The sequence below is a fragment of the Triticum urartu genome, chromosome 6A (genome assembly GCF_056163025.1).
Source record: "Triticum urartu cultivar PI428250 chromosome 6A, HENAU_Tu73, whole genome shotgun sequence".
In the NCBI taxonomy this organism is placed as follows: Eukaryota; Viridiplantae; Streptophyta; class Magnoliopsida; order Poales; family Poaceae; genus Triticum; species Triticum urartu.
In genome coordinates this window covers 448,636,362-448,653,877 of record NC_141878.1, presented here as the reverse complement: position 1 = coordinate 448,653,877, position 17,516 = coordinate 448,636,362, and the positions used below count along the sequence as shown (strand labels likewise).

The window sequence follows — 17,516 nt, the reverse complement described above, 5'->3', positions numbered from 1 at the left end:
GGGGCTAGGGTTACACAAGGTCGGTTACAAAGGAGGAGATATCCATATATCCGTATTGCCTAGCTTGCCTTCCACGCCAAGTAGAGTCCCATCCGGACATGAGACGAAGTCTTCAATCTTGTATCTTCATAGTCCAACAGTCCGGACAAAGGATATAGTCCAGCTGTCCGGAGACCCCCTAATCCAGGACTCCCTCACCGTCGATCTATAAAAATTGGTCAGACTGGGTGGAAAGGAACGAGGTGGTACTATTATTGCAGGAGCAATGTTGTTTTGCAAAATAAACAGACCAGGCGAGTTGGCTGCAGCCTTTTGGGCTTACGTGATGCGTAGTGAGTTCAAAACCCACATTAGGTATTTTTGGCACCTTTTCAAATCGACTTTTTTTGTTAAAAAAGGTGTGGACCATGCCCAGTACAGCCCATCCGGGAGTCACGGTCAGATAAAACGGACAAAATCTTGGAAAGAATGACGACGGACCGAAATGGACAAAATTATGGGAGGAAGAAGAAATCACCGCTTTATTATTAGGTAAAGATATTATGAATATGTGTATCACTACGATCGAGATTCAAGAAGAATAGACCATTCATCAAAGGTGCATGACCATAAAAGATATTACTCATATAAATAGAACAACCATTATTCTCTGACTTAAATGAATAATCGTCTCGCAATAAACAAGATCCAGATATAATGTTCATGCTCAACACTGTCAGCAAATAACAATTATTGAGGTCTAAAACTAATCCCGAAGGTAGATGTAGAGGTAGTGTGTCGACGGCGATCACATCAACCTTGGAACCATTCCCGACGCGCATCGTCACCTCGTCCTTAGCCAAACTTCGTTTATTCCACAGATCTTGTTTCGAGTTACAAATATGGGAAACCGAACTAGTATCAAATACCCAGACGCTACTACGAGCATTAGTAAGGAACACATCAATAACATGTATATCAAATATACCTTTGTTCACTTTGTCATCCTTCTTATCTACCTAGTACTTGGGGCAGTTCTACTTCCAGTGACCATTTCCTTTGCAGTAGAAACACTCAGTTTCAGGCTTGGGTCTAGCTTTGGGCTTATTCACGGGAGCGGAAACTTGCTTGTCATTCTTCTTGAAGTTACCTTCCTTTCCCTTGCCCTTTTTTCTTGAAGCTAGTGGTCTTGTTAACCATCAACACTTGATGCTCTTTCTTGATTTCTACCTCCGCCGATTTCAGCATCCCGAAGAGCTCACGAATTATTTTCATCATCCCTAGCATATTATAGTTCATCACGAATTCTTTGTAGCTTGGTGGCAGCGACTGAAGAACTCTCTCAATAACACTCTCAAGTGGAAGATCAATTCCTAGCTGAGTCAAGTGGTTATGATACCTACACATTTTAAGTATGTGTTCACTGACAGAACTGTTCTCCTCTATCTTACAGCTATAGAACTTATTGGAGACTTCATATCTCTCAACCCGGGCATTAGCTTGAAATATCAACTTCACCTCTTGGAACATGTCATATCCTCTGTGTCATTCAAAACATCTTTGAAGTCCTGGTTCTAACCCGTAAAGCATGGCACACTAAACTATCGAGTAGTCATCAGATTGAGCCTCCCATATGTTCATAACATCTGTATCAACTCCTTGATATCCCACAAGTATAGGGGATCAATTGTAGCCTCTTTCGATAAGTAAGAGCGTCGAAACCAACGAGGAGCTAAAGGTAGAAAAAATATTCCCTCAAGTTCTATCGACCACCGATACAACTCTACGCACGCTTAACGTTCGCTTTACCTAGAACAAGTATGAAACTAGAAGTACTTTGTAGGTGTTGTTGGATAGGTTTGCAAGATAATAAAGAACATGTAAATAAAAGCTAGGGGCTGTTTAGATAAAGGCACAACTAAATTAGTTCTAGTAGAGAGCTTGTTGTCACACAAGAAAGTTATTTGTCCCTAGGCAATCGATAACTAGACCGGTAATCATTATTGCAATTTTATTTGAGGGAGAGGCATAAGCTAACATACTTTCTCTTCTTGGATCATATGCACTTATGATTGGAACTCTAGCAAGCATCCGCAACTACTAAAGATCATTAAGGTAAAACCCAACCATAGCATTATAAGGCATCAAGTCCTCTTTATTCCCATACGCAAACAACCTACTTACTCGGGTCTGTGTTTCTATCACTCACGCCACCCACCATAAGCAAATCATGAACATATTGCAAACCCTACAACAGGGATCCCTCACGCTTGCGTGACACAGCGAGCACCATAGGACAACACCAGTAATAAAACATGCAACTCAAACCAATCACGATCTTCAATTAACCCATAGGACAAAACGGATCTACTCAAACATCATAGGATAGCCATACATCATTGGGAACTAATATATAGCATTGAGCACCATGTTTAAGTAGAGGTTACAACGGGTAAAAGAGGGGTTACACCGCTGCATAGAGGGGGGGGAGTTGGTGATGATGACGGTGAAGTTGTTGGTGTAGATTGCGGTGATGATGATGGCCCCGGCGGCGTCCCGGCGCCACCGGGAGAGAGGGGGAGCGAGCCCACCTTCTTCTTCTTCTTCTTCCTTGACCTTCCCCCTAGATGGGAGAAGGGTTTCCCCTCTGGTCCATGGCCTCCATGGCGCCGGAGGGGCGAGAGCCCCTCCGAGATTGGATCTGTCTCTCTGTCTCTCTATGTTTCTGCGTTCCCAGATTCTGCCCTTACGGTCATCAACATCTTGTGCTTTTGATCTCCCGAAGATCCCTAACTCCGATTGGGCTTAAATTTTAACACGATCTCTATCCGGATATTGGCTTTCTTGCGGCGAAGGAAGGGCACCAACCTCCTTACAGGGTGGCCACAAGGGCCCATGGCGCGGCTGACCCCCTGGGGCGCGCCCCTGCCTCGTGGCCCCCTCGGGCATCGTCTCGCGTTGATTCTTCTTCCCAAAAATCACATATATTCCAAAAAAAATCTTCGTCAGTTTTTATCCCATTTGGACACCGTTTGATATGGATATTCTGCAAAACAAAAAACATGCAACAAACAGGAACTGGCACTGGGCACTAGATCAATATGTTAGTCCCAAAAGTATATGAAAGTTGTATAATATTGGCATGAAACAATAAAAAATTATAGACACAACGGAGATGTATCACTCCTCTAGTAGGTCTATCACCTAGCGGTGCATCAAGGACATAATTCTTCTGTGCGGTAATGAGGATAATCCTCATGTTACGGACCTACTATGTATAGTTGCTACCATCATCTTTCAACTTTGCTTTCTCTAGGAACCCATTGAAATTCAAGGGAATGGTAGCATGGGCCATCGATCTACAACATATGTATGCAAAAACTATTAAGACTAAGTTCATGATAAATTTTAGTTCAATAATCAAATTACTAATGAAAGCACACTTAAATCAACATCCCTCAAGTTTTCTAAGTGATAGATGATCCAAATCAACTAACCCATGTCTGATCATCACGTGAGATGGGGTAGTCTTTAATGGTGAACATCTCTATGTTGATCATATCTACTATATGACTCATGTTCGACCTTTCGTTCTCCAGTGTTCTCAGACCATGTCTGTACATGCTAGGCTCGTATAGTTTAACCCAAGTATTATGCATGTGCAAAACTAGCTTACACCCGTTGTATGTGAACATAGAGTCTATCACACCCGATCATCACGAGGTGCTTCGAAACGATGAACTTTAGCAACGGTGCATACTCGGGGATAACACTTTTATCATGAAATTAAGTGAAGGGATCATCTTATAATGCTACCATCGTTCTAAGAAAAATATGACGCATAAAGGATAAACATCATATGCAATCAAAATATGCAACATGATATGGCCATCAACATCTTGTGATTTTGATCTCCATCTCCAAAGCGGATGATCACCATCTTCATCGGTGTGACACCTTGATCTCCATCATTGCATCGGGGTCGTCTCGCCAACTATTGCTAACGTATATGGATAAAGTAAATCAATTACATGGTGCTATTGACACGCAGGTCATACAATAATTAAAGACAACCCTAAGGTTCCTGCCGATTGTCGTACTCATCAACATGCAAGTCGTGAACTTATTACAATACATGGTCATCTCACACATCAACATATATCGAATCATGTGTTGACCATATCATATCACAACATACCCTACAAAAACAAGTTAAACGTCCTCTACTTTGTGGTTGCAAGTTTTACGTGGCTGCTACGTGCAACTATCAAGAACCGTTCGTACCTACGCAAAACCACAACGGTGATTATCAAGTTGCCTATTAACCTTCTGCAAGGACCTCCGTAGTCAAATCCGACTCAACTAAAGTAGGAGAATCAGACCCCCGCCAGCCACCTTTATGCAAAAAAAGTTGCATGTCAGTCGGTGGAATTGATCTCATGTGCGTGGACATGTGAGGTTGGTCCGAGCCGCTTCATCCCACAATGCCGCCGAATCAAAAAAAGACATTCATGGGAGGCAATATGAACCTCACCGCCCACAACTCCTTTGTGTTCTACTCGTGCATATCATCTACACATAGACCTGGCTCATGACGCCACTGTTGGGGAACATTGCATGCAAAACAAAACAAAAATTCTACGCACACACAAGATCTATCCATGGAGATGTATAGCTATGAGAGGGGGAGAGCATCTACCCTTGTAGATTGGTAAGCGGAAGCGTTTATCAACGTGGTTGATGTAGTCATACACCTACACGATCCGCCCCGATCAAGTACCGAACGTACGGCACCTCCGCGTTCAGCACACATTCAGCTCGATGACGTCCTCGCCTTCTCAGTCCGGCAAGAGAAGTGAAGTAGTAGATGAGTTCCGGCAGCACGACAGCGTGGTGACGGTGGTGGTGAAACTATTTCCGCAGGGCTTCACCAAGCACAACGGATTTAGGACAGAGGACAAACTAGAGACAGAGGGGGCACCGGCACATGGCTTGGTGGATCATGGTGTCCCCCATGGGCTAGCCCCACTCTATTTATAGGTTGAGCCATGGGGTCATTTCTTGGAGAAAGAGCCTCCTCAAAGCCAGTTTGGAACGCAAGGAAGAATCCTTCTCAGTTTCCAGTACCAGACGCTAGGGTCCCTGGCGTGTGGTCCCTAACCTCCACAAAACTTCCTTTTGCACCGACCTAAATCCTCGTGGGCCTTACCCCTTGGCCCAACCATATCATCCTATATATCATTCTTTACCTCCAGACCATTTCGGAGCTCCTTGTCATGTTCGTGATCTCATCCGAGACTCTAAACAACATTCAGTTACCAACATAGATAACTCATATACTATTATATTATCAATGAACATTAAGCGTGTAGACCCTACGGGTTCGAGGATGATGTAGACATGACCGAGACGCTTCTCCGGTCAATAACCAATAGCGGGACCTAGATGCCCATATTGGTTCCAACATATTCTACGAAGATCTTTATCGGTCAAACCTTTATGACAACATACGTAGTACCCTTTGTCCGTCGGTATGTTACTTGCCTGAGATTCGGTCGTCGGTATCTTCATACCTAGATCAATCTCGTTACCGGTAAGTCTCTTTACTCGTTCCGTAATACATCATCTTTTAACTAAATCCTTAGTCACTTTGCTTGCAACCTTCTTGTGATGATGTATGACCGAGAGGGCCCAGAGATACCTCTCCGTCATACGGAGTGACAAATCCCAATCTCGACGCATGCCAACTCAACAGACACCTTCGGAGATACATGTAGAGCATCTTTATGATCACCCAGTTACGTTATGACGTTTAATAGCACACAAGGTATTCCTCCGGTATCTCGGAGTTGCATGATCTCATGGTCAAAGGAATATGTATTTGACATTTAAGAAAGCAGTAGCAATAAACTGAACGATCATATGCTAAGCTAACGGATGTGTCTTGGCCATCGTGTCATTCTCCTAATGATGTAATCCCGTTATCAAATGGCAACTCATGTCTATGGTGAGGAAATCTTAACAGTCTTTTGATCAACGAGCTAGTCTAGTAGAGGCATACTAGGAACTTGTGATATGTCTCCAACATATCTATGATTTTTGATTGTTCCATGCTGTTATATTATCATTCTTGGATGTTTTACAATCATTTTATAGAACCTTTATATCATTTTTGGACTAACCTATTGACATAGTGCCCAGTGCCAGGTGTTGTTTCTTCTTTTTTTTACTTTGCAGAAAAGCAATACCGAACGGAGTCCAAACGCAGCGAAAATCTTTGGAGATTTTTTTCTGGACTAGAAGACACAAGATGGGCCAAAGAAGTACTAGAGGGGTGCCCCAAGGGGGCACAACCCACCTGGGCGTGCCTGGGGGCCCAGACGCGCCCTGGTGGGTTGTGCCCACCTCGGTTGCCTCTCACACCACCTCTTTGCTCTATAAATACCCCAAATATCCAGAAACCCTAGGGGATTCGACGAAACACAATTCTAGCCGCCGCAAGTTCTAGAACCCCGAGATCCAATCTAGACAGCATCACAGAGGGGTTCATCATCCTCATTGGCGCCTCTCCGATGATGTGTGAGTAGTTCATTGTAGACCTATGGGTCCGTAGGCAGTAGCTAGATGGCTTCTTCTCTCCTTTTGATTCTCAATACAATGGCCTCTTGGAGATCTATTTGATGTAAATCTTTTGTGGTGTTTTTGTTGGGATCCGATGAACTTTGACTTTATGATCAGATATATTTTATCCATGAAAGTTATTTGACTTTTCATCTCTTAAATGCATGATTACTTATAGATTCATATTTCTTATTTGAATCTTTGGTTTTATTAGGCTGACTAGATCAATTTTTCTTGCCATGGGAAGAGGTTCTTTGTGATGGGTTCGATCGTGCGGTGCTCTTTCCCAGTGACAGAAGGGGCAGCAAGACACATATTGATTGTTGCTATTAAGGATAACAAGATGTGGTCTATTCCTACATGAATAGGTCTTGTCTACATCATGTAGACGTTCTTATTGCATTACTCCATTTCTCCATGAACTTAATACACTAGATGCATGCTGGACAGCGGTCGATCTGTGGAGTAATAGTAGTAGATGCAGGCAAGAGTCGGTCTACTAATCTTGGACGTGATGCCTATATAATGATCATTGCCTGGATATCGTCATAATTATTTGAGGTTCTATCAATTTCCCAATAGTAATTTGTTTACCCATCGTATGCTATTTTCTCGAGAGAAGCCACTAGTGAAATCTACGGTCCCCGGGTCTATTTTCTCACCATATATTATCAGATCTATATTGCTATTTGCCCTCTTTCTTTATTTATATCTTTTATTGAGTCCTATATTATAAAAGAAACCAAAATCTCGCTAAATATTATTTTCCATTATTTTATTTGCATCTACCAATCTATATCTTTACCAATCTTTTACCTGAGAGGGATTGACAACCCCTCTTATGCCTCGGGTTGAAAGTATTTGTTCTTTGTGTGCAGGTATCGTCTACATAGTGTTGCTTGGTTCTCCTACTTGTTCGATAACCTTGGTTCCATAACTGAGGGAAATACCTACCGTAGTTGTGCTACATCATCCCTTCCTCTTCGGGGAAATACTGGCGCGGACGCGAGCCAACAACTTGGGATTTGCTTATGTATTCACACATGTATTTAAGTTTCCAATCAATAATTCTAGCATGAATAATAAAATTGTTAACATGATTAAGGAAATATAATAATAACCACTTTATTATTGCCTCTAGGGCATATTTCCAACACTTGCCGCCCCGTCCTTCTTTCCCTTGCCAAATCTATCATCATCAGAGCTAGGATCCTTCGTACCGTTAGAATCGGTATATCTGGTAAGCACATCCATGAGATTACCCATATCCGTGCACTTGCATTTCAGCCGCCCTAGCTTCTGCACAAGAGGTTTAAAGTGACAGGTCTTCTCCCAGATTGACATAGCTTGAGCCACCCCAATGATATCTGAAGAGTGGATAATGCTCGCGACCCGGCGAGCCCAATGATGGGACGACTCATCTTCACGCTACACACAATGCTGCAAATCAACAATTGTCATCGGCCGCTTGCAAGTTCCTTGAAAATTCTTGATCAAGTGCTCCTTAAACTCTGCCCAGGTGTAAAGAGAATTGGGGGGCACGTTCTTCAACCATGTGCAAGTCGGCCCCTCCAACATCATAGTGAAATACTTGGCACATACCGCATCACTGACGTCCAACATGTCCATGGCCAGCTCATAGCTCTCGATCCAAGCAGTCGGCTCAAGATCTGCCGTGTAGTTTGGTACTTTGCGAGGACCCTTAAAGTCTTTACGCGCGCACTAATTATGTAAAGCCGACACTAGGCACGACACTCCAATGGTTCTGACGCTCGTCCCAGCTCCCACCGAGGCTGAAGGAATAACCAGGGTGGCTGATAAGCCCCATGGCTTGCTGCCTCTGCCTCGCGACGGGCCCTCGCCCCATCCACAATCACTTGAGCATCAGTACGTGTGTTATGGGGTAGGTTATCTTGGAGCGGGTTACGGTGGTGCTCACTTCTGGAAACTGTCAGCGACTCAGCATGCCGACTTTAACTATGACATGGCAGCGGGGTTGAGTGTACCCGATGCCGACTATAAGAGTAATTAGCCTGCTCAGCAATTGCTGTCTCCAATAATTCAATGGTGTTCCGGGTTTCAATCGCAACTGGCGACTCACCAGTGATAGGAACCGCAGTAAGCCAGGTTGCTGCTGCTGCCATATTATCAATCGGGTTGGAGGAGTGACCTGGCGGTGTTAAAAGACGTTGGAGTGGTGACTGGACAAGGGGAGGGTCTGGGACCGGCTCATCCCTTCGGGCCGGATTTGGCCGGCGAGGTTGAGCCATCCCTTGTTCCCAGGTACATCAGAGGTTAATTGTGGTATAACCGGTGCTCTCGGAGTACTCGGCCCTGCCCCTGGCATGTTGAACAAACATGCGGGCTCATAATTCAGAGTGAAACATCTCTGGTATCTCCTTAGGTAAACTGCATTAGAAATGTTCTAATCGAGGTTTAGACGCCAAGCTTATGTCTTCAAGTGCCCCGCCTCTACATTTGCCTGAGCCTACAATGCGGCTATCTAGGTGTTTTCGGCATTGATATCCTCCTAGACCTTGGTCATTTGTTCTCGAAGTTTTGCAATCTCCACATTGTGTTCCACTTGGTTTTATGCAGTGACTTCAGTCCCCAACAAGGTCGTCAGGTGGTCACTAGCTCAGATAGAACTTGAGCCGGAGGCCAGTTTGAGCTAGACGCCGTAGGGTCCATCGTTGCCGTCGCTCCAGCCGCTGACGAGTTGAGAGTCGACGCCGTCCCGACCATGAAGATGCAAGCCTGGCACGGTGGCTCGTAAGGGTCTGGAATAATGCTGCCATCGGAACAGCCCCCGAGCCTGTTGTCATGAAGTGGGTAGATTGACTCAGTTTCCCCGGTCGAGGACTCACCATCTTAGTAGAAGAGAGTCTCTCCGCCAGACGCGGAATTTTCCGCAAGTTCCACACCTTGCGTGAAGCCAATGAAGACATGCTTCCAGCGGGATTGGATCCGGGTGGGTTGTCTGCGGCTACTGTAGGTATTTCCCTCGGTGATGAGACCAAGGTTATCGAACCAGTAGGAAAACCACGCAACAACACATAAATAGCTCCTGCACATAAAGAACAAATACTTGCAACCCGACGTAAGAGAGGGGCTGTCAATCCTTCACGGGTAAAGACATAGGTAGAATTGTAGTAGATTGGATAAATAGATCTCGCAGGAACGCGAGATAAAATAAATAATAATAAATTGCAGCAAGGTATTTTTGGGTTTTGGATTTATATATATATGAAAATAAAGGAAAATAAAAATAGACCACGAAGGCAAATATAATAAAGAAGAGACCCAGGGGCCGTAGATTTGACTAGTGGCTTCTCTCGAGAAAATAGCAATGGTGGGTGAACAAATTGCTATTTGGCAATTGATAGAACTTCAAATGATCATGACGATATCCAAACAATGATCATTATATAGGAATCATGTCCAAGATTAGTAGACCGACTCCTGCCTGCATCTACTACTATTACTCCACACATCGACCGCTATCCAGCATACATCTAGTGTATTAAGTTCATGGAGAAACGGAGTAATACAATAAGAAAAATGACATGATGTAGACAAGATCTATTTATTTAGAAATAGACCCCATCTTGTTATCCTTAATAGCAACGATATATACGTGTCGGTTCCCCTTCTGTCACTGGGATCAAGCACCGTAAGATTGAACCCATCACAAAGCACCTCTTCCCATGGCAAGAAAAATCGATCTAGTTGGCCTAACTAAACCAAAGATTCGAAGAACAAATAAGAGGCTATAAGTAATCATGCATATAAGAGATCAAAAGACTCAAATAACTTTCATGGATAAAAACATAGATATGATCATAAACTCAAAGTTCATTGGATCCCAACAAACACACCGCAAAAAAGTGTTACATCAAATAGATCTGCAAGAGACCATTGTATTGAGAATCAAAAGAGAGAGAGGAATCCATCTAGCAACTAACTACGGACCATAAGGTCTACAAAAGGCTACTCACGCATCATCGAAGAGGCACCAATGAGGATGATGAACCCCTCCATCATGGTGTCTAGATTGGATCTCATGTTATTTCGTCGACTCCCCTAGGGTATCTGGAATATTGGGGTATTTGTAGGGCAAAGAGGCGGTGCAGGAGGCCCCCAAGGTGGGCACAACCCACCTGGGCGCGCTTGGGAGTCCAGGCGCGCCCTGGTGGGTTGTGCCCCCCTTGGGGCACCCCCAGGTGCTTCTCTGGCCCATTGGTTGTCTTCTGGTCCATAAAAATTTCACAAAATGTTTCGCTGCGTTTGGACTCCGTTTGGTATTGATTTTCCGTCATGTAAAAAACAAGCAAAAAACAGGAACTAGCACTTGGCACTATGTTAGTAGGTTAGTACCAAAAATGATATAAAATGATTGTAAAACATCCAAGAATGATAATATAACATCATGGAAAAATCAAAAATTATAGATACGTTGGAGACGTATCAGCATCCCCAAGCTCAATTTCTGCTCGTCCTCGAGTAGGTAATGATAAAAACAGAAGTTTTGATGTGGAATGCTGCCTAACGTGTTCATCACATATTCTTTCTTTATAGCATGGACAACTGGACTTTTATATGGTTCAAAGCAATAGTCTAGTTTTGACATGAGGACTGACGGTGTCCTGGACTAGGGGGTACTGACCACGCCGTCTCCCGACCAGGTGGATCGGGCCGAGGATCGCCTTGGCGGTTTACACATGGGCCCCTTCGGGCAGCCCATGTCATATTCAAGGAATATTCCACAAGACTTGATGATCAAGACAAGGACTCCTCTCCACCAACGTATTCGACGAGGACTCTTGTTATCCTAGGCCCTCGACGACACCGACGCCCATCACCGCATCGAGCAGCTCGCCCTCTTCCTCGAGGTGGAAGAGGACAACATGGTCGGTCCGGCTTGATTCGGCCCATGCATCTGGGATGAGCCCTTCGCCAAAGGGTTCACGCTTCCCCGCGACACCCCCAAGTACAACGGGACCGTCAAGCCGGAGGACTTGCTCATCGACTACACCACCGCCATAGGCATCGCGGGTGGAAACCGGCGCCTTGCCATACTCGACGCCCCGCTCATGCTCCAGGACTCGGCTCGGACATGGCTGAACAGTCTGCCGGCTCGCAGTGTCAAATCGTGGGTTGACTTTGAGCAGGCCTTCATCCGCAACTTCATCGGCGCCTACAAGTGTCCCGGCTATCCAAGTCAGCTCGCCATGTGCATGCAAGGGCCGAGCTATTCCGTCCGCGAGTACTTCGCACACTAGACCGAACTTCGGAATAGCTGCGAGGGGGTCCATGAAGTCCAGGCTATCTAGTACTATGTGAATGAGTGCTGGGATGGCACCCTCCTCAAACACAAGCTCCTGCGCTCTAAGCCAACCACCATGGCCACACTCATGGTCATGACAGACAAGTACGTCACAGCCGACTCCGCCATGAAGATCCAACGTGTGTGTTGGATGAAGCCGACAAAGCGTTGCTGGCACCACCTCCCAAGATGGCTGGCGAGAGCAGCCGCCAGCAGAACAACCAGCAGAACAACAATCGCAAGGCCGATCAGCAGGCCCCTCACTACGACAACTGCCTCATCGCGGCCACCGACCAGGAGCCCATGGCCAAGCCGGCCGGCAAGCGCCCGCGAGCCGGAAAGACTGTATGGCAGCCCGCCGTGAGCTTCAAGGAGATGCTCGACGCCCCCTACAAGCACCACAGCAGCGCAAGGCCGTCCGCGCACACGCTCCGGCAGTGCGCCATCACCAAGCGCATCATGAGGGGCGACATCCCACCACCTCCAGCTCCAGCTCCAGGTGCAGGGCAGCCGCCTCCGTACCCATTCCCTGCAAACAATACCATGCGCGACAAAGTGTACCCCAACCAGAACGCGAGCTGCGTCGTCTTCACCAGCTTTGGTGACGACAAGCGTAGCGAGCACCTGCTCCGGCAGGAGGTGAACACCGTCATCCCGGCCATGCCGGAATATATGCACTGGTCGGAGGGCCCGATCAGTTGGACCCGGGAGGACCACCCGGCCGTCATACCCAACCCGGGTGGCTATGCCCTCGTCCTCAACCCACCATCGTCGTTGGCAAGAACACCTGCAAGTTATCGTGAGTCCTCATCAACGGCGGCAGCAGCATCAACATCCTCTACCGCAACACCATGACCAAGCTCGGCATCGAGGCCAAGGATCTGGAGCCATCCCGTATGGTGTTGCACAACATTGTTCCGGGCCTCTCCTGCTCCGCCATCGGCCAAATCTGGCTTGACGTCTTTTTCAGCACAAGCAATCATTTCTGGCGCGAGCCTATCTGGTTCTTGGTGGTGGACCTGTTCAGCGTGTACCATGCATTGCTGGGCCGGCCTGCACTCGCCAAATTCATGGTGGTCCCCCATGACGCCTACCTGAAGATGAAGATGCTGGGTCCCAAGGGCCTCATCACTATCGTTAGTGACTACATAAAGTCCCTCGAGTGCGCCCAAGCCGGCGCCAAGTTGGCCGAGTCGCTGGTCATAGCCGAGGGGCGGCGCTAACTCGACCCGATTGTCGCACTGGCCGGCGAGCAGTCGGCCATGTCGACTTCGGCAAAGGAGTCGGCTGGCGAGGCCTCATTCCAGCCGTCCAAGGACATCAAGAAGATCAAGCTGAACCCGGAAGACCCCAGTTGCAGCAAGTACGTTGTTGTGGGCGCCCCGCTCAACAACAAATAGGAAGGCGAGCTCGTCGACTTCCTCCGTGAGAATCAGAATATCTTTGCATGGTCTCCAAAGGACATGCCTGGAGTTCCGAGGAAGTACGCTGAGCACAAACTTCACGTCTGCAAGGACGCCAAGCCTGTCTGTCAACTCTTACATCGCTTTTCAGAAGAGAAGAGAAGAATCATTAATTGGTGAAGAAGTCACCCGGCTCCTCGCAACCGGCTTCATCATGGAAGTGTTTCATCCCGAGTGTCCAGCCAACCCAGTCCTTGTCCTGAAGAAGAACTACACCTAGCGCGTGCATAGACTACACCAGCCTGAACAAGGCCTGTCCCAAGGATACTTTTGCTCTCCCACAGATAGATCAAGTGATCGACTCCATGGCCTCCTATGAGCTCCTGTCCTTCCTGGATGCTTACTCCGGCTATGATCAGGTCAAGTTGGACCCGAACAACGCCTTGAAGACGTCCTTCATCACACCCTTTGGGGTGTACCAGTACATCACCATGTCGTTAGGCTTGAAGAATGCCGGCGCCACCTTCCAGTGCTGCATGCAAAAATCCCTGCTGACGCAACTCGGCTGCAACATTCACGTCTATGTCAATGACATCATGGTGAAGACCCAGCAGCACCTCATGCTCCTTGACAACCTGAAGGAAACTTTTGACAATCCGCACCAGTACCAGATCAAGATCAACCCAGAGAAGTGCGTGTTCAGCATGTCGGCCGGAAAGCTGCTCGGCTTCCTCGTCTCAGAGCACTGCAATGAGGTAAACCTGCAGAAGATCAAGGCCATCGAGCACATGCATGGGCCAACTCGGCTACGGGATGTCCGGAAGTTCACAGGCTGCTTAGCCTCGGTCAGCCGATTTCTCAGCCGGCTGGGCGAGAGGGCATTTCCCCTGTATCAGTGGAATGACCAGGCGGATGAAGCGTTCCGGGAACTCAAGTGCATGCTCTCCACCGCACCTGTCCTGGCCGCGCTGACCGACAAGGAACCGTTGTTGCTATACATCGTCGCCACCTCGTGGTCGCTCAGCACGGTGCTGGTGGTCGAGCGACCAGAGAAGGGCAAGATCCAGTCCGTCCAACACCCGGTGTACTACTTGAGCGAGGTGCTTTCCGCCTCCAAGCTGAATTACCCGCACCACCAGAAGATGTGCTACGACATGTACCTCACCGCCAAGAAGCTGAAGCAATACTTTTAAGAACATGTTGCCACCGTGGTCAACACAAACCCCATTAGCGAGATCATGGGCTGCCGGGATGCCTCCGGCCAGGTTGCCAAGTGGGCCATCGAGCTGGCCAGCCACACTTCGAGCCCCAGGCATTGGCCGACTTCCTCGTCGACTGGACGGAGACCCAGTACCTACCGCCGCCGCCCGATTTGATGCACCGGTGCATGCACTTTGACGGCCCCAAGATGCGCTCTCGCTTGGAAGCCGACATTATGTTGTCTTCCCAAAGGGCGACCGGCTGCGGTACGCGTTCCAGATCCACTTCGCCGCCTCCAACAACATCGCCGAGTACGAAGCCCTAGTGCATGGCCTCTGTCTTGCCAAGGAACTCGGCATCCGACGCATCATATGCTATGGAGACTCGAATCTGGTGGTGCAGCAATGTTCCGGCGAGTGGGACGCCCGGGATGCCAACATGGCTAGCTACTGCTTCTTGGTCCAATAGCTCTCCGGCAACTTCGACAGTTGCGAGTTCCTTCATGTCCCACGCGCGGAGAATTAAGTTATCGACACGCTATGCAAGATCAGCTCCTCTCAGCAAGCCATCCCATCCGGCATCTCCCTCAAGCACGTGTGCAAGCCATCTGTCAAGCCGTATCCGGATTCCGAGTCCATCTTCATCCCAGATGATCCTGCAGCGCCTCTCCCCGAACCCGAACCCGGTGGCTGCTGATCCCGGCCCAGGGGATGTCGTCCCCAACCCAGTCCCGGGGGCTGCTGATCCCGGCCCGGGGACTGCTGATCCCAGCACGGGGGCCTCCATCTCATCCCCAGCGAACATCGACCCCGACCTGGGGGCTGCTGCGCTTAACCCGGCCGCCTCCATCCCCGACCCGGGGCCTGTCGGCCCCGGCTCGGGCGCTGCCGCCCCGGAACCCACCTTGGTGGCCGTTTTCACCATGGTGATGGCTCCATCATGGGGCCAACCAATCCTAGCCTTCCTTGAGAGAGCGGTGCACTCCTGCCTACAACATCATCAACAATGAGCTCGTCAAGCGCAGCGCGACGGGCATATTCTAGCACTGCGTCGAGCAAGACAAGGGCATAGAGATCCTCCTCAATAAACATCAGGGTGACTGCGGGCACCACGCCGCCTCCAGGTCCCTGGTGGCCAAGGCTTTCCGCCATGGTTTGCACTGGCCCATGGCCCTCAAAGATGCTGAGTCGCTCATACTCGAGTGCAAGGGTTGCCAACGCTTCAGCAAGTGCAGCCACCAGCCGGTTTCAACCCTCCAGACCATCCCGATCACATGGCCTTTCGCCATCTGGGGACTGGACATGGTGGGGACCTTCAAGACCGCTCGAGGCGGCATGACGGACCTGCTGGTGGTGGTCGACAAGTCCACCAAGTGGATCGAGGCGTGGCCGATCAAGAAGCTGGACGAGATGACGGCCGTCCAGTTCGTCAAAGACATTGCGGTTCGCTACGACATCCCGCACAACATCATCACAGATTACGGCACCAACTTTGCCAAGGGTGCTCTGGTGCAATACTGCTCCATCTCCGGCATCCGGCTTGACTTGGCCTCCGTCGCTCGTCCTCAATCCAACAGCCAGGTCGAGCGGGCCAACGGCCTGATCTTGTCCGGCATCAAGTGCGACTCATCGAGCCCCTCTTCCGCTCACCCGGTAGCTGGCTCGATGAGATGTCGGCCGTCCTCTAGAGTCTCCAGACGACGCCAAACCAGTCGACCGGGTTCACCCCGTTCTTCCTCATCTACGGAGTCGAAGCCGTCATCCCAACTGACATCGAGTTCGACTACCGCTAGTCACAATGTACACATAAGCTCAAGCCAAAGAAGCTTGTGAAGACGACGTCGATCTACTCGAAGAAGCACGCCTATTGGCCCTCGGCTAATCGGTCATCTACCAGCAAAGCCTGAGGCACTACCACAGTAAGAAAATTAAGCCCCTCACATTCTACTAGGGAGACCTCGTCCTCCGTCTTGTCCAGCAGCAAGCCGGCCAGCACAAGTTGGCCTCCCCATGGGAGGGCCCCTTCATCGTCAGCAAAGCCCTGTGTGACTGCAACGCCTACTACCTCATCGACACACGCAAGCCAAACAAGTGCAAGAGAGACACCTTCGGCGAGGAAACGAGCCGGCCTTGGAATGAAGAGCTCCTCTTCCCGTTTTATAGTTAGTTGTATGTGCGTATGCATCACTACCTTTTGTGGTTCAATGAATCATAGCAGGACCCCCCAACGACACTCAGGGGCCACTACTGCAGGATGCTGCTAACGCGACACTATGATCAGAGACCCTTCGACGAAACTGTATGTGATGCAATAATAGCAAACAGTGGTGTAAAAAACCGTCAAAAGGGTGCAAAACATTTGTGATGATGGATGTATCAAACACGGTTCAGATTTTGGTTGAGTGTGCGATGCAGGGCATACGGTTCAGTTCAATGAACTGTCTGCGATGAGGAAGAAGAACGGAAACGGGCAGCCAGATGAAGGCATGTGCAATATACGACAAACAATTCACTCGGATTAACTGTTTGTGATGAGGCGGAACAACAGAAACAGGCAGCTACATAAACGTGTGTGTGATTGAGGGCATATGCTTCAGAAGGATTAACTGTTTGCGATTAGGCAACATAACAGAAACAGTCAGCCAGATCAAAGTGTCTGCGATTGATCGCATACACTTCACACGGAAGAACTGTTTGCGATTAGCCACAACAAACAGAAATAGTTAGACAGATCAACGTGTGTGTGCTAGAGGGACACACATTCTAATTAAAATAAGCATGCGTGATGGTAATAATGAGCGCGCATGGTTCTTGGAACAAGACGTGTGCTGACATTGCCTATTGCGGTGCACCCTATGGTGCTAACGCCACGTACGCGACCGAGAAAGCATGCCCACGTTTCGCCATCCAGGAATGGTGCCACACTTAGAAATTATAGAATCGTCAATAAATTTTGAGCCTGCGTCCCGTCACATTCCAAATTGCAAA

The 17,516-nt window shown here is 48.4% G+C and overlaps 1 protein-coding gene across 1 annotated transcript; it reads left to right on the top strand.

The window, feature by feature from the left end:
- The first annotated feature begins 12,777 nt into the window (after positions 1 to 12,777).
- Positions 12,778 to 13,149, top strand: LOC147965640 (uncharacterized). The gene has a single exon (XM_087530544.1). The coding sequence runs from the start codon at positions 12,778 to 12,780 to the stop codon at positions 13,147 to 13,149; it is 372 nt and encodes a 123-aa protein (XP_087386670.1).
- Positions 13,150 to 17,516: the final 4,367 nt, after the last annotated feature.

Coding starts and splice junctions, on each gene's coding strand:
- LOC147965640 (XM_087530544.1), top strand. CDS start 12,778: ATGACCAAGCTCGGCATCGAGGCCAAGGATCTGGAGCCATCCCGTATG.